The sequence below is a fragment of the Vanessa tameamea genome, chromosome 6 (genome assembly GCF_037043105.1).
Source record: "Vanessa tameamea isolate UH-Manoa-2023 chromosome 6, ilVanTame1 primary haplotype, whole genome shotgun sequence".
NCBI classification, from domain to species: domain Eukaryota; kingdom Metazoa; phylum Arthropoda; class Insecta; order Lepidoptera; family Nymphalidae; genus Vanessa; species Vanessa tameamea.
In genome coordinates this window covers 7,027,250-7,049,993 of record NC_087314.1, presented here as the reverse complement: position 1 = coordinate 7,049,993, position 22,744 = coordinate 7,027,250, and the positions used below count along the sequence as shown (strand labels likewise).

Here is a 22,744-nt window from a genome sequence, read left to right as displayed (position 1 = left end):
TTCTACTTCTCTACATAATAGGAGGGATGAACTGCAGGAATATCATCTGACACATGATGTTTTCCTCAAGACGATTAATTTCAAAGCCGAGCAATTATTAACACAAATTAAGCAAGTATAAGGCTATCTTCGTTTATGATTCTCGGGTTCTTCCCTCATTGGGATCAGATCGATTTAAAAAAAATAGAATATAAATCTTTTATAATTGTAAAATGCGATATTTTTAATTTCGTACGTGATTTAATTAATATTAAGATCATACGATGTTTTGGATAAAAGCATTTAAAATGTAAGTAAAAACTTATGTCCTTGAAAACCACTGATGCGTTACCGGCGGGATTCGAACTCATGATCTTCTATTAAGACCGTCTCAGCTCAAGGAGATCATTATTTGTATAAAAAAATCAAACACTAAATCAAACAAACGGTCACTAACAATTGAAATGAGGTAAAGAAGAATCAATTCATTATCACTTCTTTAATTTAATATTGATTTGCATTAAAACATAAATAGTGTTTGTTTAATACATGTAAGTAAGCAACTTGAACTAGCAAAGACGAACTTTTGACACCTTAACTGTGAAAAAACGCAGTATTGGTTGAATTTACATAATCATATAGATAAAAGATTTTTTTGCTTCCAGACAGAACAAACAACTATCAATTTAAATAATGTTCTTTATTCAAATCAAAGATTTATATAACTTTGTAAATGACTAATCAAATATATCTATTTACAATTCTAATAAAACTTGATTAAATTATTGATGCGATTTTATGTATACACTTAATGTATAAATATAATATATTCCTTATTATATAAACGTAGGTAAATCACTCCTATTACGAAGTATCACTAAAATTCCACGAATGCATTCCAATTTCTTAATAAGGAAATATTTTAATATAATAACAAATACAAAAAACAAAACAAGTACAAAAAAGAAATAATACGTTTTAAGCTTACCGTATTAGCAAAATATGATCATATTAAATAAGCATATAGTAAAGTTTATATCCAAATAAAAAACATTTACGTCTTTATATATAAATGTTGTTAAAGGATTAAAAAGTGCTGTGTCTTCTTCTTTAAAGTAATAGAAAAATTAGTGTTTAACTAAACAGCCACTATATAATGCTCATGAGTATGTCCGTTAATTTATAATCTATAAAATCTAATGTGATTTTTTCGTTGCTTCAGTGACGGGCTCTGGTGTCGTCTTCGTGGCAAGATGCTTGAGAGCTCGAGCGATTGCTGGGGGGATTGGAGGCGGTGTTGGTAAATGATCACCGTGTGGGCGATATCCATTCTCATCTGCCGTGTATGATAAACTGAAGTCATTTCCTTCATTGTCCTGTAAAATTTGGATCATAACCATCGGACTGGTGAGTCATTTATTTTAAATAAGCTTTAACTAAAGCTAAAGCTATAATAATAACTATGTAAGAATGGTCAAATAATATGAACCACCTACTATTAAATCAGGTTTCAAAGACGAAACAAGGACAAAAATCGATTTGGTCTATATATTTGTTCATGTAACGAGTTGAGACGAGTGTGCATACCTACTTTATCTATGAGAAAGAACAAGACGACAACACATGAAGATAAAAATAAAAAAAATATATCAGACATGTTTATCATACACATGAACAGTATTAACTTCATTCTGAATTTTATTATAAAACAAACCATGTACTTAGCATATTAAATCTCAAATCAAGAAATGCAAAGATTAACTCAATTTTATAGTTCAAGGTCATACGTGACTACTCCTAACCTTTAATTCCAAGTATCTCACTGAGATTCATGTGTTATGTCTTACACTTAAAATATTCTTCAACTAGACTACCCGTTGTTATATGAATATAAAAAATCCAAAGTTTTGAGTGTTGATGTTTTGTATACAAAAATACAATAGCATTATTTTATTTATCGTGTTACTCCAAGCTGTATCATTCGCTTTAAATGTTATTGTCTAGACCCTGTGGGTCATAGCGTGATGTCTCAATATATGGGTTATCAAACTCAAAAAGGTCTTCTCGGTAGATCCTGAGATTAGCGCATAAACATTAAAATTCCTTTGGCTTTATATGCCAGTATCAGTATTATTAAATTTAAGAAAATAATTTTAAGTCATATAATTTAATTTAAAATCTTACTGTGTAAAAAACGCTTCCTACTACGGCTTCACCAGTTTTGTCATTGCTGTAAGTCTTCAATTCACCTTCACTCGAAACTTTCGTACCATCAGCACCTTCAAAACTGCAATGACAAAAAAAAATCATGAACAGAAAAATGTAATCGGTAAAATAATTTTCTGCTGAGTATATTTTAACCCATTAAACATTATGTTAACGCAAACTGTATAAATAATGAAGTAAGTCTTATTATTGATAAGATTGTCTGAATTTTGGCCACAGGAGATATTCTCAAGGAAGATTGGCCAATTGCGCACTGTAGTGCAGTATATGCGCTTTCGCAAATAACTGACGGACCTGTAGTTAGAATTCCGGATCTCAAGATGATAGCCTTAAAGCTACTGGTGGTAGGTTATGGTCAGGCCATTGTCGAGGGTAGACTAGCCTATTCAGTCGGCAAGAAGCAATATTTTTTATTGTAAATGTTCTTTTTCATTAAAACCCTTAAAATGATCAAGTATATACATGTTATATATAAAAAAAATTACAATTATAATATATTAAAGTTTATGTTCGTCCTGAAACTATACACTATCATTATATGACAGATATAACCATCATTATCACTACTGTCTAAAAGCGGACGTCAATCTGAGTAAAAAGTAATAACTTGTTGTATTTGGATTTACCTACAATTTAAAAAACGTCTTATGAACTTACCTATAATGAAAGTTACCGTTATGTGCATATACATAGTTTGCCTCTTCCACGATTTTCACCCAAGGTTCCCTTTGTCTAATTTTTTTAACAACTGGATTGTCTTCCGGCGGCCTTTTAGTGAACATTTTTGGTACAACTGTCTTAGGACTTGGTGAAGTAACTAGAACCTTTTCAGTCGAACTTTCTTTATTTTCAACTGTTGTCAAATAAAGGTTTTTTGTTTCTTTTACTTCTTCTTTTCTTTCTTTATTAGGCCTTCTTGTTTGCTTCCGTCTCTTGATTTTATTAGTTTGTGGGTTATTATTAGAGCTTAAGCTATCAGTTTCTAGATTGTAAACGACAGTGACAGGTATTTCTGAATTTGAATTTAAGGTTTTTAAAGCATCTTCTTTCTTCTCGTTTTCAAGTGATTTCACTTGACGTACTTTTCGGACTTCTAATTTATGCGCATCCGGTATAACTTTATACGATTCCAACAACGGTGGGTGATTATAATTGTAACTTTTTATTAAAAAATGTTGCTGGCTTATATCATCGTCAAATTCACTGCTTGTCACAGAGTATGTAAGTACTAAAATAAAAAACGTCTTTGTAATTAGCATTTTGAATAATTATTTGTTTATTTATTACACTACAACGTATCAGTAACACGTTTGGAATCGCAATGAAGATGAGTCAGTCTGTAATCAAAACTAATTCTACTCAATAATATTTTGTGGATTCTCAAACCACTAGTCAAACGAGAATAATAACGTTATACGTATACTAATGCATTATACAGTATGTTATAATCATGACATCAACTTGAAAATACAGTTAAAGTGCGGAAGACTTATAAATTTGCTTATAATGTAATATTATATTGAATAAATTAACTATTCTGCCGATTATTTTATGATAAGGAGTGTCAAACTCTGACTTTTTAGAGAAAACTTTATGAAATCATTCATATTAAATCCATCCATATTTTATTTTTAGCAAAGGATAATCAAATAATGTGTTTTTATATTTTCATTCAATGATATATAACATTAAGATACAATATAATTATATTAAGATTAAAATGTATAATTCAGTGTTAAAAAGTATTTATTACAACATTTATTTACAATTTAAATACAATTATTTGACTCAATTTTATCGTCGCGATTTTTAAGTTAAAGGTAAATAAATATGTTAATTAATAGTTATATTACAAATATGTAAAACAGTTTTAAAAGCAGTTGAAAGTCACACGTTCCAATACGTTATTAAATAATATGCGTTTGAAAACTGAAGTACCATGAAGTGAGATACCTACTAAACCTTACAAGAAGTTTAATTCTGTTCGATCGTCACCCTTCATGTCACATTATTGACACCTCGACAATTGTGCAATTTTTGAAGAACAACTCAGACAACGGCTAAGGTTGAAGTATTTAGCGTACGCTAAGGCTCCACCGGAGGGCGGGGGGAGGATAGTGTAAATAGATGAGTCTTACATATAAGTGGTTATGAAGTCTGGAGTATCATTCATTAGTGATTTTTGGGAGTGATAAGAAATAATCATGTATTCTAAATATATTATTATTGCAAGCTTTGTTTTCTCTGGCGTATTTGCTAGACCGAGCGACAGTCCTCCTGAAAAAGAGCAACCAACGGTGATACCTATAGTCTCTCAATCTGACGAATTAGAGTCCAACGGAACATACAAATTCAGGTATATTTTATTAGTTTTGTTTATTAATTGTGATTTAAGTTTTTTGTATTTAAGTTTTATGAGTCGGGATAGCCGATTGATCTTAACGAAATAAAACGAATGCATCTTAACAGATGATTAGGATTTCAAGCCCAGGCAAGCACCATTGAATTTTCATGTACTTAATTAGTGTTTATAATTTATCTCGTCGCTGGATAAAACATAGTGGGGAAATGTATAATCTGCATATTAGCTCCAAGACTCCTCCTTAAAGAGAGAGGAGGTGCAGCCCAGCCGTGGGACATTTACAGCTATTTGAGGCTTTCTTTCCGGTTTTCATAACTTATTTCGCGTTAATTACGTAGTCTATGTTAAATTAAGATATAAGCATGTGCCAATAAGAAGGATCCAAATATTACTACAATGGGTAAAAGCTTTAAGTTGTAAAACTTAAGAAATGTAAAAGAAAATGAAATGTAAACCCGTAGTTATATTTATTTACTGCGAGGTGTATTTATTGTGATATTATTATAATGGTTTCTATAATTAACGTTTCTAAGTTATATTAAAAACATAATGGATATTTTTAGTTACGAGACTGGTAATGGAATCAAACGTGAAGAGATCGCATATGAAAAAGTACTATCCAAAGGTCGAGAAGCCAGCAGTAAGGAGAAAGGTGAAGATGACGACGAAAGTGATGAAATTCATGTACAACAAGGCTCATATTCATACACCGCTCCAGATGGAACTGTAATTACCTTAAGGTTAATAAAAATATATATTTTGATACGTATTTAAAGCAATAATGATTTATTTTACTTTTATTTATATCGTTTATTGTGTAAAAGTATTATAGATTATCTGTTTATTAATATTATAAATAACATTTCTTCAAAACAGGTATATTGCGGATGAAAATGGATTCCAGCCAATAGGCGATCATCTGCCCAGATCACCAGTACCATCACCAGCCTTATCAAATCCAGCTGAAAAATCAGGTCGCGCCTTAAAAGTCGCTGATAGCGCGGATTCTGCATCTACAACAGTAGAAGCTAAAACAGCAAAAACAGCAGATAAACCTACTGAAACTGTCATGTCAGCAGATGAATTGCTTAAAACAGTACCAATTACTAAAGACTCTAAAACGTCTTCAAGTGATGCGAAGAAATCAGAAACAAAATCTGAAGGCAATGACCCTGAACCAGCTAACATAAATGTGAGTACTGAAGTAGCTTCAAAAGCAACCTCTGCTCAGTCATCAACTGAAGTTTCTCCCGCTTCGGTAGTACAGACCTCTACTTCTGCACCAGAACAATCCGCTGAATCATCGTCTTCTACTTCAGCTCCTGAGCAATCAAGTTCATCTGAAGTCGTCGGACAATCAACTACTACAGAAGCTGTTAGTCAGTCTCCTGCAGAAAAAGTTCAAAAAACAACCACAAATGCCGCTTCACCTGCTCCGGTTGAAGGATCAGACTCTACAACCGTCTCAGCTTAAAAAATCGCTCGAAAATATGTCCATATTGGACAATATAATAATCATTTAATTCATATGGCTTACAAAATATATACGCAGTTTTATGATAACTTTTACGGGTTAATAATAATTAAATAAGTTTATGGTGAAATACTGAAAATGTGACAAAAGATTATAATGGTTCCCTTGTGAAATTACTAAGTCTTAGATAAGTTAACATATGTTTATTATTTCATGTAAATAAAATAATTTATGACATAATTTTAATTCAATGAATATTATTTACAACGACTTCAAGTGAAAATGTCTGGGGTAAATGAATATAATGTTAAACACATTAAAACTCAGACATTTGGTTAGAAAAAATCAGAATGCATTACTGATTTATTCTATTGCTATAATATTTTTAGTTAGTCTATTTTTAGTATCACACTGAGGATAAACATAACGTTTTGTTGTTACAACAAAGCAGTACAAATTAGACCGCGCAAGTTAATTATTGCGTGTAACCATTACATTAAATAATAGAAATATTATATAAAAACCGTATATGCAATTCAATTATGCTTTCTATTACCGAGCTATCTGTTAACATCGAATAATAATTTACATCAAAAAGTGTTGCTAGTTTTTAACAAAAATATTTTCGTATTATCGTATACGTCATTGCAGTTCGGTGAACAAGGTACTCAATAAACAGATTTTTATTTAAATTAAAAAAATATATCATATTAGTCTACCCTTTTTCTCGGCTGCAATCAGCAACTCTCTTGCGGGGCATTAATTATACATAACAAAAAAATAATAATAAAGGAATGTTTCTGTGCATAAAGTTATACAATTATTAAGTTTATAGATATTCGCACGTCTTCGGAATGCAATAATCGTCTCTTAAAATTACAATTAATTAAAACATATTATTAAATACCCGTTAAGTCTCTTCCACTGATAACGTCTGCGGTATTATCTTATCCGATGTTAGTTGTTACTTTTCATACATAATATAAGTCCGTGTAATGCTTCTTTATTAAATTTGGCGTTCGTAAAATAAAATAAACCATCTTCATAACATATTTAATTGACCTACATTTTAAAAAGCAGATGATTGAAGTTGACTAACATCACTAAGTGAGTTCATGATTTAAAACATGTTTAAATATTGCGTGCAATGAATTATTGGAAAGGTTATGTAACTGAAAGTAGTTTGCAAATATTGTTTTATATAAATATTTTATTGATTATTATTTATGTATTCAGAGAGTTCAACTAAAAAAACAATAGGTTTTAGTTAGTATGGTTGGTATTATTATTATTTATTATTTATTGCACAACATTAGTTTAAACTAAATTTATCATTTGGATTAACAAAAGTTGCATGAGGTGTAACGAGCGGAGTGGATACGGTGTACCACACCCTGACTGAGTGTGCTGCGTGAGGGCCCCAGAGGCATTCCCTAGCGGCGACTGCGGGTGGAGACCTCTCGCTGCTAAGCATCATCTACGCTATGCTCGGCAGCGAGGTATGCTGGTTGACAAGGGGCTCCTCCTGCGAAAACGTCATGTCGCAGAAAGAGGCAGTGAAACGGGAGCGGGAGGTTAACGCTGCTGCGGATCTGATCTGCTGAAGAAGACCGGGGATTTTCTGCAGGAAACAACGTTACGCACACCGCAGATACTAGGGAGGTTCTCAGTACCCCGGGAATTTCTCATAGGAATTGGAGGCCTGCATAGGTGATCCGACCGTTAGGGCGTCACGGTAGCATGAAAAAGCAATTTTACAGTATGTTGGTACTGTAAAGAGTTTAATTTGATTTGTGAGCCTCGGGATTCTTCAACCGTACAATTATATTTATATCTATTCCTCAATTTTCCCAGGAAAAATTATAAAGGCATAAAAAAGAGCCTTACAGCAGTCGCATATGGTATGTATGTATTATGACAACATATATACAACATTAACCTTATATACTTCCGGATAATGGGGTGGTATCATCACTGACGGCCAACTCTAGCACAACTTGCGCTCATTGGTCAAATCAACTTCTCAGCTTCCTATTACAATTTTCAGTCCTTTTCACAACATCTCCCACAGATTTTAGGAAAGCGAGGGGATAGATGTTACACATAAAAACATATCGATTACTTAGATAATAGTACTGACCGTAGTAACGTGAACATATTAGTAAATAGAAAGATGTGACAATAGTGTAACTAGTTACACTAGTCACAACCACTTTCAAGCCCTAGGGCTAGGGATGTGACAAGCCCATAACCACGTTGAATGATACAATGGTATACAATACTAATTGTTATGATAAAACTTCAGCTCCTCCTTAACAATCTTTGTATAGCACAGAATAAATGCAAGTCATTTATCTGAGACCAATATCAAAAAGAAAGCAGACGACTATTTCGTGCTACGTATCTTGTAATATCTACATCAAATATCAAGAACAGTTCGCATCTTTAAACGCATAGCAGTGAAATAGCTCTCGTTCCTCCGCTCACTTTATTGTGCAAGCATTAACGAACTTTAGCTAAACGCACTGAAAAAAGCTATTATGGTACGATATACAATACTAATAAAAAATGTTAACTGGAAGTTAGGTAATTTTTTGTTATTAATGTTGAATTGCATTTGAAAACAACACTATCAGTCAGCAAACTGTCCGCAATGCTATTCTATAAGAACTCACTTCGTATCTAATTTGTAAAATGTCGTAAACCCACGATGAAACTCTATGCTATGCCTGTATCCTTTAGGTATTATAATAGTCAACGTCAGAAATCACATTTGGACATTTTATGACTTATCCGGTGAGTTCCAAGTTTGATCTTATATAAATGTTCCGCAGCTACTAATTTGTAATAAACACTTTGTTTGTATTTGCTTTAGTTTTAACATTTACTTACTCACTCATTATACACTCTACCACTAAGCAGCTATACTTATTATTTATGTGTTCCGGTTTGAAGGGTGAGCCTGCCGTCCTATTTTTAATGAAACAGCTCAGGTTGTACGTAGTATTTTAATTTGCTATTTTTTATTTTAGATGGTGTATTAATAAAAAAAATACGGTTTTTAAATATATACATAAGTTTTAAAATTAATTAATCATAATATATTAATAATATTTAATTGATTAAATATTACAACTTACAATTATTCTCCGCGTCTAATATCATACATTCATAAGGCTTGTGTTATGATTTTCCTAGCTTTGATTGACATTTAAAATGAAAGTTAGTAAAACTCATTTTAGAATCATGTTGAGTGACCATCTATAAATATATAGTTTATTTGAATAACAGACAAATGTCAAAGTGCGTCTGATTCCTTTTTGATTCGTAACCGTATGACTAAATGACATTCAATGGATGCATATCAATTCATCTTTTAATGGCTCAGTCGAAGGCTAACTTTCACATACCTAATCCTTATTAGAAACAAGGTCAGATGATTGACACTTTTGTTCTTAAACTTTGATCATGTAATGAAGTACTAGAGGTTATCTTTAAATTTATATACTACTGAAATATTTAATCTTTTAAGGCAAAAAAATTAAATACTGCCACTGACCAGCTAGTACAGTTATATGTGAGATTTATTATGAAACTAAATATAGAAGACTGAATTATTATTTTTTTGTCGATGACATGCCCTTTCTTCGAAGATGGGATAGGTTAATAATAAAATAATGTCATATAATGCAAGAGTTTATTTGATCGCAATAATAACAGGATATATTTGTCCAATTTGAAGTATAATTGCCTTTCAATTTAGAACAGTTATTGACAAATCTATGAATTACATAATGTCACGCTATGAATTCGCGAAACACTAGCTCATATTATGCCAAATAAATGGAATACTGGTCTGTCACTGTATAAATACTAGCGATAAAAAATACTAGCCTTGAACGTACGTCATGTACACTGGGTATTTGTTTATACCGACTTATTTAAAAGTAGATATTTAATAAGTTACTCGAAATGACAACGTCCTCATTACTAATGCCCTTGAAAGAGATTTCATGGAAGGAAAACAAAATAAATTCGGTCCATAGTAGCCTGGGACTTCAAAAGATTTAAAAAATATATCTCGACAATAAGAAAGGAAAATATATCACTACTCAAACCTAATCAAAAAGATAAAGTTGTAAGCAGCACTTAATCAAATTAAAAATACATTTGATATATAAACTGAGTTGTTGTATTAAGAAAAATTCTAAAAAAATCAATAAGAAAAAAGCTGTGCTATTAGGAAGAACATTATTCACACGGTACTAGACAAAGACGGTTCTAGAGCCATTTCCTAGGTGCGATTAATGGGGCAAAACAACGTCGTACGCAGGCCATTAGATCGCCACGCGCAATGTCGGTAACCTTATGTTAGGTTACATAACCGGTTCATCTCTTGCTACGGTGAACGCACCTATTGAACTATATTCTTATAAGATTGAATATTGATGCAATACGAATAATTGATGTATTTATGCTATATGTTTCGACTGTCTCAAAGAAATCTAAATAATTAATTATATGTAAAAAAGTATTTATTAATGTCGATTATAGATTTGTACTTATTCTGCTTTGTAAAATGACAATTAAAAAGTAATTTTACTTGTATTTGTTTTTTTTTACTGTATTTTCTCTCATTTTATTTTAAATGTACCTTCAAAGTAATTTTCTTGCTGAAAATAAAATATCTTGTTTGTGATTTTGTCTACCCACGCTTTCTATTTGACCGCATAAGATACAATTTTTAATTTTATTTTATGCAATATTTTTTTTTGTTATAAAAAACTAGAATTAAATATAAAGAAAACATGAATAGACGTTCATTGTTCTGTTACGAGTCAAATGCAATTTCTCTCGGTATTATCATTTGTTCTCAGAATTTAGTTAAAAACACACATAATATGTACGTACCTTTTATAAAACCATCGCGCGCATACACACTTAAAAGAACATGCATTTATTGTTAAGCACACACGGAATCGAACTCTAGTTATAAAAAAAATGTTGGTAAAAGTATTAAATTAAAAAAAAAATCTGTTTATTACGTATCCAAACGTTGAAAATTAAATGAGTTTAAATTAAGGAAATGTAAATATATATGTAAATAAAACAAGAATAAATTTAGTTGCAGTTAAGTCAAAACATATTACGTATTGTAATGATAATAAGGTTTTCTAATTAATATTTAATGCATTTTAATTAATATATAGTTGAAGAGCATGAGTTTTATTAGGATTACTTACGCCTATTACCTGTACGTATAAGGTGATGAAACGATGTCACTGCCACGTGAGTCATCCGTTAGGATGTACTATATTTTCATCTTAAATTCTCATTGAAACTTGTATGTTTTGTTGTTAATTAAATAAATATTAATTTAAATGTTTACAATTAAAATTACAATTATTCTTTATAGAAATAAATATGACGACAACCCAAAAATGCTTCAAAACAAAAATTAAAACTTAAGCTATTTACACATTGAACTTTACCTGAATCATTTTATTTTAATATCATTATATGTCAGTAATTAGTTGACAACAGATGTATTGAACATTATTTAATGAAATACTAACTGAACATGCGGCTTCAACCGTGCGAAAATCATAAAACTATCAATAGTACCCAAATCTTCAAAACCCATTTTAGCACCCGATTAGCGTAACATTACACGTAGCATAACATTCGAATTTTAATAGTTATATAGATTATTATAAAAGACAACTTTTAAAATACTTAAAAGACTTTTAGTTTCAAACATCCGACTTTTAATTCGATACCATTATCTGTTTATAAATAAGCTGAAACAAAAAATTGGTCATGAAATACTGCTTATATGTTTTTATAGATTTATTATATTGTTAATAATTTTTGGTTGTCATATATAATACTTCATAATATATAAACATAAATTAAAAAATCAATATTCGTAACAAACAAGCTGTACTTTACATTCAATCTATATTATTGGTCGATCAGAAAATATCATCCGTCCTGTGCAGATAGGAACAAAGGCATACCTTTGTATTACAAGCTTTTATTTAACTTGCAATATTTGTTTGTTTGTTCCAGTCAAATCTTGCAAGCCGGAGTTGGAACTTGACTTGTTGGTTCAATTACGATGTCAATGCATTTTTATGGTAATCATGAGCTGATTGTAAACCCAGGATTGGTTCCAGATAATAGAATTACTCAACAGTCAACAGTCAACAGAGTTGGAATTTCACGCCGGGAAACATATATTGCGTGTAATGTGTTTGGTTTACTTATTAGGAATATTTTTCGAAATAATATTTACATACCTATAATCATTAAAAGCCCTTAACGTAATTCTATATTTAAAATTAATTTTCAGAGTGTTTATCAGAATTTTAATCGTCCATATGGTCTTTCGACAGAACACGTGAATCTTAAATGTATGCCGCGTGTTCCAATATGAGCGAGCAATAACTAGATTTTTAAATTATTTTCTTTAAATCTTGTTTGTGTCGAGGAAAAACACCCCGAGGAAATAAACATGTCATAAAATTTGTATAATTTATATATAAACAGTGAGATTTTAAGCCTGTAGAGGGGAAAAGGCCCCTATTTATATATTTAATAAAAATACCCACAGAAACAGTCTGTTAGTTTTTGAGCAAAGGTCATATGTCATCACTTTTTTAGTGTGCATTTGGTGATATAAGTTTGATTGAATATCATATGAATGACTAAAATTCAAAGAGATGTATTTTCAAACATTTTAGCTGTAGTTAGACCTTTGTTGATTAAATTAGATAGTATGTAGCTGCTGAAAATATTCGTTAAACACTTTTACAAGAAAGTATAACTATTTTAGTCATTATGAAATATCGCCGAATAATACGATATTTGTTATCATAATCGTATTGCGTGGTTCGTTTGACTGTGAAACCGATACAGTTAAAATTAATTAATTGAAATTTGATGCACAACATTAAATCTTTACTTTTCGATGGATTCGTAATAAATAAGTAAGTTATGTATTCCTTTTACGTTAGTATACATACATGTAGATGCGTTATTAAATATATCTAAAGTTAAATGTAACCCGTAGGTACACCTTTCTTCATCTGGGGTTAGTTGTCACTTAGCTCCAATAAATGAGATTAAAATGTGAATATATGACAGAATTTCATTGAACCCATATAGGTTTCCCCAGGATACTTTACTTCACCGCCAAAGTTAATTAAAAATACAAATTATACACATGATTTGAACCTGGATCTTCGGTTAAGTCTCTGATTTTAAATACGAAGCTAATCTACGATTTAAGTAATTTGAAACATTAAGTTTCATTCTGTATTTGCTATTTCAATAATACCGTTTTATTCAAAATGTTCAGTATACTTTATAATTTATATATATTATTTTGGTAGCAATTACAGGATTCCACATGGACACCCCTTTGAACTTGTTGCACAAGTTAAGATAAGTGATACTAAGATGTTGCTACACTGACGAACGAAAACAACGCCTTCTTATGTAATGTAAGCTTCTATAACAACTTGTCCCAATACACGGACATATTTTATAGTATTGTAAAGCTTTAGAATTATCATTAGAATTAGAATTTGTAACAATTTAAGACTAGTTAAAAGTTTCTACAGAAACTGTAACAATTTTATGAAATAAAAAATAATCGTAATATTACTTTATATTGTCGAATGTCATGATTACTTAATTAAAATAGTAAATTCTTAATTAAATATATTTATTACGAATTTAATGTATTATCATTAAATTTAAAAGAAACTGCGCGTTTAATATCGAATTAAAAAGTTTTTAAAAGGAATGGTAAAAAAATAAATATCAATAATTATCGTCAATGGTAGATTAATTAAAAACATATCAAATTATTTACCTAAAAATATAACATTAACGAAAAATCAATTGAAAAAAAAAAATTACAACTAGATGTAGCTGATTCAGCACATCGGAGCGACAAATCAGGTATGAAAGTGTGATGGCTCAGGGCAGAGCGCGAGTAAGTGGCAGGGGTGAAGTATATAAGTAAGCGCACTACTACCACTCTGACATAGTTCAGAGACATCACGTGCCTCGCTGCTACACCAAAAAAACACACAAAAACAACAATGAAAATACTGGTAAGTTCATAAAGTTCATTAATATCTTCTCGCGTCGATAAGGACGATATGAAGCTCGACAGGTTTTAAATTTTTGCCATGTGACTAACCTTAAGATATGGGTCAGTGTGTGAGTGGCTTTTTAATGAAATATTATAAATATTTGAGGATTTCCGCAATCGTTTGTTGCGAGATGCGGCATCTAATAGGGACGGTAGACGAGTCGGTTGTTGAACTTTGACATAATGTTGGAATGCCTGCACCTAATTGTGGCATCGGTGCACTAGGTCACGACTTTTGTTCTCAATTCTCTTTTAAATTTAGTTTCACTTTTGATGAGCTTTGATCATATTTGTTTAATTTGTTAATTTTTTTCGTTCTGTTATAATCTTAAATCTGTTTAAAAACTAAATAATAATAACAAAACATATTTAATTATATACCTAGTTATATTATTTCGAAATATTTGCTCAATTTATAAATTTATTCACAATTTATAATTAAAAGTTAATTGCATATGCGTGTATGCCATAAGTATTATCGTAATCATAATCATTTTTATATAAAAGTTCCGTAATTGAACGCGGCTATTATTGAATATATCATCATTACGATACATTACGCATTTAACAAGCAAAAAAATAATGAATGGGAAGCATTTGTATAAGCGATTCTAAGCGTTGGCATTTCTTTTTCATACCGCTGCGCATAGCCTCGTTTATGAGAATATCTGTTATACAAACGTCTGTAATTGCATAATATCACTTTCTAGGTCATTATTTGGCGTTAAGTATGCTTAGTGCTTTATTACTGTTTGAACTATTGATAGCGTACTTTTAACAATCAAAATTTAATATATTTTTTTTACATTACTAGATTTTATTTTCGCTTATATCAAATACGTGATCCGTTTTCTTTTTTTTTTTGAATGCTTAATGTTTTTGTTTCTTCTACCGAATGTAATTATATTAAGTCTTGTTCCTCAATCCATTTAGATAAATGGATTGAGGATATTTGTTATTAATAATACCATATGACCCTAATATATTTTGTGGTTATTTGAACATCATTCAAAGCGTGCGGTAACATGTTCTTACCAAATCGATGTCACATTATTATTCATTTATGTCTACTCTAATATTTAATATGTAAATTATTTTAATAGGATTCGCGATCTTGACATATTACTCTTCGACCCTTTCTTGGTATTTTAAGCCGTCTGTGAATTTTAATGATTACCATATATTACTATTGATGATACTCTTATTTTTATTTAAATATGTCTTCATTAATAATTAATGATATATATATATTTTATCCATACATACTTATATTTTTACTAAATATTGTCTTACCTAAATTTTAAATGAAATGTAAAATATTATATTTTACATTTCATTTTATTTTTTTAATTTAAAATTAGTATTTCAATAAATAGTATTGAATAATTTACTTTAATAAATTAGATTAAATATATTTAACATGACCGATATAAGTTAGGTCATATTGCTCACGATTTTTCTGCTAAGTTGCGTAAGAGCAAACACGTCGATACGGTGTTCAATGTTAAAACGTAACAAAAGTTTAACACATCTGAATGAAAACAATGCAGCAAGTGTAGATGTGTAATGTCAATACATGTTTTACCGGGACCTGCTTTCGCACAAGCACCGTGGCGAATAAGCCGCTGTCGCAATTCGTTACCTATTGTATCCGCTCACGAGATAAGGTATCTTGCGACATCGCGAATATGATTAAGCTCTTCTCCGTCTGACATCATCTCGACTCATTATTCCTTACAACAATACAACAATCATTACATCGTTTTCAACTTTTCTTTATGTAATTATAAGTTTTGTAATTTACAGATCGTGCTGTCTGTTGCGCTAGCGCTTGCGGCTGCTCTTCCTCAGAGAAAATTATCCCTCAAGCCTGAAGATGACCAAGCCACCGCTGAGCAGAATTACAATAACTATCCACAACCAGACTACAGACAATCTCCTCCGGACTTCAGGCCTAAAGTACAGATCGACACTACTACTTTCATTCCTATCATCCACTTCGACAAAGAACAGGGTACTGATGGCAGCTACAAAACTTCGTAAGTAATTAAATATCAAATTTTATAATGCCAGTTATTTAATTATGTGACTCAATCACCGTTTAAAAAAACAGCCATAGTATTTGAGAAATAAACGAAATAATTATAGAGACAATTTCTAGAAAATTCGATTTCGAAATTTTTAAGAAATAACATGATTCATGAATAACTCTTCGTATATTTAATCATAAATCATTACGAAATTCTTAAACGCTAAACATTCTTAAATCTGTCTTGTTGGTTGTTGGTGTTGTTGTCTGTAATGCTATCGCGTAATATGTTCGTCTAATAATTCAATTATAACTATGAACTATGCCTCAAATAAGATGATTTAAAAATATTCTCTCATCCAGTCTAGCAATATTTTCATCTTAATCGAAAAATAAAATAAATAGTCAGGTCAAACCTACTTCTTGAAATAAATTTAATTCAACTAAAGATGATAATTACGAATATTAAACCGACCTTTATATACCACCAATTCTATTCAAGGATAAGTGCACTCTACTTTACAAGGTATAATAAATAATTGCAATATTTAGTCACCAGATAAACAATAGGCTTTATTAAAATTATTAATATATAGATTTTAATTTAATTTTAAATATTTAACGTGTAGACTTTATTATTTCCAACATTTACTCAATCAAAACAAACAAAAAAAAAATCTAGGCGCCGAAGCTAGTTAACTACTAATATTATTCCTTTCACTTTGTACCTAATTGATAAAATGTCAATGTACCAGAAATGAATGTGTCTGTATTTCCTCACTCATGTTTGATTAAAACATAGCACTTGTAGTTATATAGTATTTGATATACTTAAATATATGCCTTCTTCTTCTGAATAAAGTTATTCTAAATTTTTATAATAATTTGCAACTGATATAATTTTCAGATACGAAACCGGTAACAACATCCACGCTCAAGAAAATGGTTACCTGAAGAATGTGGTGAACAGTGAAAACGAAAACATTCCAAGTCTCGTACAAGAGGGCTCCTACACCTACACCGCCCCCGACGGTCAAGTCATCACCGTGGAATACACCGCTGACGAGTTCGGTTTCAGAGTCAAGGGTGACCATATCCCAACTCCTCCCCCCGTATCCGCTGAAATCCAAAAAGGTCTTGACCTCATCTACGCTGGAATTAAGGCTAATGCGGTAATTAAATTAATATATTAAATACAGAAATATTCCGATAGATTTCATGGCATACAACGCAGGTTTTTCAAGATCTATTTGCGTGTTTATTTTACACAGAATTTCTTCATCTTCTCGATTTTAAATAGAAATTGTGTAAATTATTGAATTATTTTTGATTAATACGAATACAATAAAAACGAAAGATTTCGGTAGATACATTCATAGCTATGTATAATATATATCATAGCTTTACAACTTTACTAAAAACACCTATATATTTAATATATTTTTACTGTCATAATTTAATTTTTTTTATATAATTTTCAGGAACGTACTGCCCTTGAATCCAAAAACCCCGAGACAGCAAGACAAAACGAAGCGAATGCAGCTCGCGACTACAAAGGTCAATACTACCAACAGTAAACTTAGACAGTGAACGCTAACTGTGAATTGAGTGACTATACCCATTCTATCAAGCAATAATAATAGTGTCACATTATCAATTGTGATTAGTACTAGTGCTCTGTGAGCATGCCGAAAGTCATTCGTTATAGATAATAAATATGGAACTGAAAAGTGCAGATCAACTAAAAATGCCAGGTTACAAAATATTCGTATTAAGTGTGTAAATTTTAAAAACCTAGTTCTAATTTGATATCAAACAGACTGTCTTGTATAATGCCATTCGACATTTATAATGTTAACTTAATATTTAGGAATTTAGAATTTATTCACAATATTTTCAAACTCTCGTTATTGAAATACGAAGAAACACATTCAAACAATTCTCGTATAAGTTGATAATATATCTGGTACAATTATAGTGGGCTCATTAATATTGAACATTTTATACTGAATTAATACTCACCCTTTAAAATTATAGACTTGTTGGTTTTTGTTACAATATGATACAATGAGCATAAGCTACTAATTTAATTGTACCAGTATACGCTTTATACTTTTGTACATATTTTTATACAACTTATCATTAATTTGATATAATAAACTGTTAAAATATTAAAACTTCTTATTAATTCTGACCTCCTTTCATTGAAATATGAACACTTATAAGTCTTTTTGTCACATGACAAAATATTTGATTACATTTTTATAAGTTAAAATTACAAACAAATGTACATATCATGACTCCGTCAAATAGTTGGAAGGATTCTAGTTACATTTATTCTTTAAAAAGCGATCCAGTTTCTCTAGACTTAATATTAAGTGTCTATATATTTTGAGGATACAATGATATAGGGTATTACTCGTTTATTATACAACTCATCCATAACTATAGCACACATTCTTAAGGAGAAGAGTCGAGATCACCCAGTGGTTAGATTAAGTGAATCTTAAACTGATTGACAAAGGTTATTTTGTAATTTCAACTTATTGAGCATATCATTTAATCGTAACGCTATTATATTATAGTGGCAATACTTGTCTCATTTAGAATTGTGAACAACAAAGTATTTTAATCTCGGAGATAAAGAATATTTGAAGATTGACGTAACTTTTTTTTTCCCTTTAAACTCGAAATGAACAAAGTAAAATCATTTTATTTTTCATTAGAATACTATCACTCAGAGCCCCACTATTTTACAGAATCAATTTATATGACTCTTCAAAGAACGACAGGTAGAACAGATCAATGAGACGATGTTGATGATTTACTTTTTGTATATTTATGCATTATACGGCCATCACGTTTGCATAATCTTAAACTCATGTATTATCATAGGCATAAAATATTGACGTATTACACAGGATAATAAGGCAAAGTTAAAGATTGAATGAGTGTCCACCCTTTAAACAGTGCGAGTCTACTTTGCCTACGCCAAATTTCAAGTCTACATACAGCCTTATTAATAATTATTATTTGTCAGTGAGGATATTTTCTTTTGTAAACCCACTTTTTACAAGGCATATGCCCGACGTGATACCTGCCTAAGTAGACTTCCAATGTCTAGACCTGAATGCTTTGAAAGTACCAAGAATAGCACCGGTTAGCCTCTCCTCTCTTAAGCTTTTGGCGGGTAAAAGAGCGAGTATCGTTGCTTCCTCTCGCGAGATGTCTTCCTAGATAAGCAATAAAATTACAATACAAAACGATTTTAAGCGAATTAGTATTGATATAATTATCATTTTAATAATTTTTTAACAGATGAAAATCGAAGATGGTCAATACCTCCCTACAAAACTACCCTAAAATATATTTATAAATAATCAATATTCATAAATAAGAAGTTTTTACAAAATATCTAACTGAAATAAACTACAAATATACATAAAATTATACCAGAAGATGCAGCGACTCGCGGAGAATTTGTAGTATATAATATAATTATCTAGCTAGCTGTTTCAGCCACTTTAAAATTTCAATATTGACGTGATAATAATACATTCCATGTTCTTACTATTTATATTCATATTATAAGGTATTTTGAATACAAAGTATGACAATTAACTCATGATCTAACTGACGTTACGATCGTAGTTTTGTTGCAATAGTAATTACATTTGAAATCCGTTAGGAAATCTAAAAGCATCTACTGAACATTCAATTTTATGTTCAATCAGTCGCATCAAATCGTTTAAGTTGAAATCGGCCGTACGTACTACTCATGACTTAATCGAGCCCTCAAATTTATTTCAATAACAAAATGTCGAGTGTATTATAATATGAAATGACAAAAAAGCGGGATTAGTTGTTGCATCAACTAAATTACAAAAACAGTAATTACGAAAAAAGGAAAATCAAAATTGCATGCAAATGTGGCCTCTTTAACTAATAGTCATTTTTATTTCTTTACGTGAAGTGCGATTTGACCAACAGAGTAGTTCTATTGGTATATAAATGTCTGCAACACTAGCCCTTCCACCTTCCTAACAAACGCGGAAGAAAACAACCTTATAAACGATGGAAAAAGGACATTCAGAATAGTGTATTAGATCGCGTAAAAATCGCCTTTTAGGATAAAATAGCTTACTTTAAGATCCTTAGATTCATAAAAAGACGATACAATTTCAAAAATAGCACCCAGTCATATAAAATGTTGAGGTGGATGTGCGGCGTAAAGCGGGCTGACCGCATACACAACTCGTACATCCGAGGTAGTCTCGGTGTCCGTGACGTAGCTTAGTAGTAGTAGTAGCATAGTAGATAAGCTCCAAGAGCGTCGTCTGAGGTGGTATGGCCATGTCGCACATCAAACTAAGGACTATGTCGGGAGAAAGTGCCTTAATATATTTGTACATGGAACTAGGCTTTTCAGGCGCCCAAGGAAGCGATGGCTGGATGTCGTGAAGCAGGACATGAGAGCCTAGACTTGCACAGAATGACGCTAAAGACTGTGCATAGTGGAGTAGACTATGTCGGAAGGCAAACCCTGGTAATAGCTGGGATTAATAAATACCAGTCGGAAGAAGAAGAATTTAAATTGAAATTGTAAAAGCATGTTAAATTCTCACCAAGCAGAAGTTGATGTATCGGATTTATCTGCATATTATTAGCATAGCTTATATATTAAGAAAAATTTAACATTTTATTAATTGAAACCAGTACTGTTAGACATTTATAAAAACACTTCTTTCACCGTCAATTTGCCTTTAGCTACTATTTAATAATATGATGCGCCTGAAAAAATATTATTTTTAAGTTTTCAGTTTAAGTGCACATGCAGCTACATTTTTGAAGTCGATTTCGTTATATTTTTCGCAACAATTTATTTTGCTTTTAATGTTTATTAATAAGGTATAAATCGTAGTACCATTTTTGAAGAATAGTAATATATCTTCTAGTTTTTTTGGTATATTTAAATTTACATCAGACCTATGTTCGTGATATCCTTGTTACAAGACGTGAATCTTAACCGGTGATTCTGTGTCCAAGTATTTATGATTCATATCGTGTTCAAAGGTGAAGGAAAACATCATGTGGAAACCTGCAAGTCTAAAATGTTTCCACTAGAGAATTAGAGCAGCGTGGTGTTAAGCTCAAAACCTTTGCATCATAAGGGAGAGGATGCTTTTGCCCAGCAGTGGGTCATTAACTAGCTATTAATTTACTCTACTTTACGATACGCAATATCATTAATTAAAATAATCATCAATATAATTTAGCAGCTGGCGAAGATATCGCTTAATAATAGATAACTTTAGATTGGAATTTGATACCCTCTTACTTTATAGTTGGTAAAAGTGAGTCATATTTTAAAATAATGTAACATACTATCATTTTAATGTTAATAAACAATATTTTTAAGCGTTTTTAGGGATCAACATCAGCTTCGCCTTTCAAAGAAATATACCCATGAGGAGAGCCATAAGTTTCGAAGAAGTTGCGATAGCTTTCATGGCTTCCCTGTATCAGTGCAGCTTGTCTTGGTCAGCACTAAGAGAAGGAGGAGGAGGTGGAACTACGGGCAGTCTTATTAAACATTCCCATTTCTATGAAACCGCTGCCACAAACATGTCAAAGTATTTATTTTTAGTATTAAAGTCATAATCACTTTTTTTTCTCATATTAAATTTTTAACGTCAGCAGTGAAAAAATAATACTTACTTGTTTCGAGATAAACGTGTTCATAAACTCTCGTTGTGTTAAAACATCTTTACCACGGATCACACATTATTTAAAGTTATAAAATATTTTTTATTAAAATACAACAAAGAACAACGTATGTCGTAGTAGGTTGGCCGGTTTTTAATTTTTTTTTATACAGCCGTTCTCTAACCAGCCAGTAACTTTTTTTTTTTCAATCTCTAAAATTGATTCTTTGTTAAATCATAACAATTTAGTAAATTGAAATCAAGAATCCTCTTAATTTTTCTGCACATCTACGGCTACAGCTCTTCAAAATGAGACCATAACCGATTTTTTTATGTGCAGCTATCGTTCCATAATCGCTGGGACAAAAATCGGCTTAAGCTATTAATTAAGCTAAGCTAAACGAAAATGATATCAGAATTTAGGAAGTAAAATTAAAATGTAATTAAGTAGTTAGCGTAATAGGGTTGTATTATAGATACATAAGGATATAATATACGTATTTATATATTAATCATAAACTCTTAGTAGTGCACAATACAGCTGAGTTATTAACAAATCGCGTGAAATAAGTTTGTTTATCTTTATTCCTAATTCCATTTGAATAGTCAATAGACTTTTGTATTTGTATATAATTTGTTATGTATGCAGACACCCACTAAATTATCATGAAAAATATATTTCCAAGGTGTGTAATCTTCCTTCATATAATACAAAAACAACAAATTCTCCCGCTTGATTCTGATTATATTAATATACTTATTTAAAACTGCTTGCGTTAACGTTAGGTTAAGCTTTGTCTTC

General features: G+C 30.9%; 3 protein-coding genes across 3 annotated transcripts; 2 read left to right on the top strand and 1 right to left on the bottom strand.

Moving 5' to 3' along the window:
• Window positions 1–1,047: 1,047 nt before the first annotated feature.
• On the bottom strand, window positions 1,048–3,609 carry LOC113393582 (uncharacterized). Its single transcript, XM_064215249.1, has 3 exons — window positions 2,863–3,609; window positions 2,164–2,266; window positions 1,048–1,355 (listed from the first exon to the last, which is right to left on the bottom strand). The coding sequence occupies exons 1-3, from the start codon at window positions 3,462–3,464 to the stop codon at window positions 1,176–1,178; spliced, it is 885 nt and encodes a 294-aa protein (XP_064071319.1). The 5' UTR covers window positions 3,465–3,609; the 3' UTR covers window positions 1,048–1,175.
• A 765-nt stretch (window positions 3,610–4,374) lies between these two features.
• On the top strand, window positions 4,375–6,237 carry LOC113393581 (osteocalcin 2-like). Its single transcript, XM_026630556.2, has 3 exons — window positions 4,375–4,561; window positions 5,131–5,307; window positions 5,444–6,237. The coding sequence occupies exons 1-3, from the start codon at window positions 4,410–4,412 to the stop codon at window positions 6,039–6,041; spliced, it is 927 nt and encodes a 308-aa protein (XP_026486341.2). The 5' UTR covers window positions 4,375–4,409; the 3' UTR covers window positions 6,042–6,237.
• A 7,788-nt stretch (window positions 6,238–14,025) lies between these two features.
• On the top strand, window positions 14,026–18,414 carry LOC113393586 (endocuticle structural glycoprotein SgAbd-2). Its single transcript, XM_026630562.2, has 4 exons — window positions 14,026–14,167; window positions 16,015–16,247; window positions 17,145–17,409; window positions 17,719–18,414. The coding sequence occupies exons 1-4, from the start codon at window positions 14,156–14,158 to the stop codon at window positions 17,812–17,814; spliced, it is 606 nt and encodes a 201-aa protein (XP_026486347.2). The 5' UTR covers window positions 14,026–14,155; the 3' UTR covers window positions 17,815–18,414.
• Window positions 18,415–22,744: the final 4,330 nt, after the last annotated feature.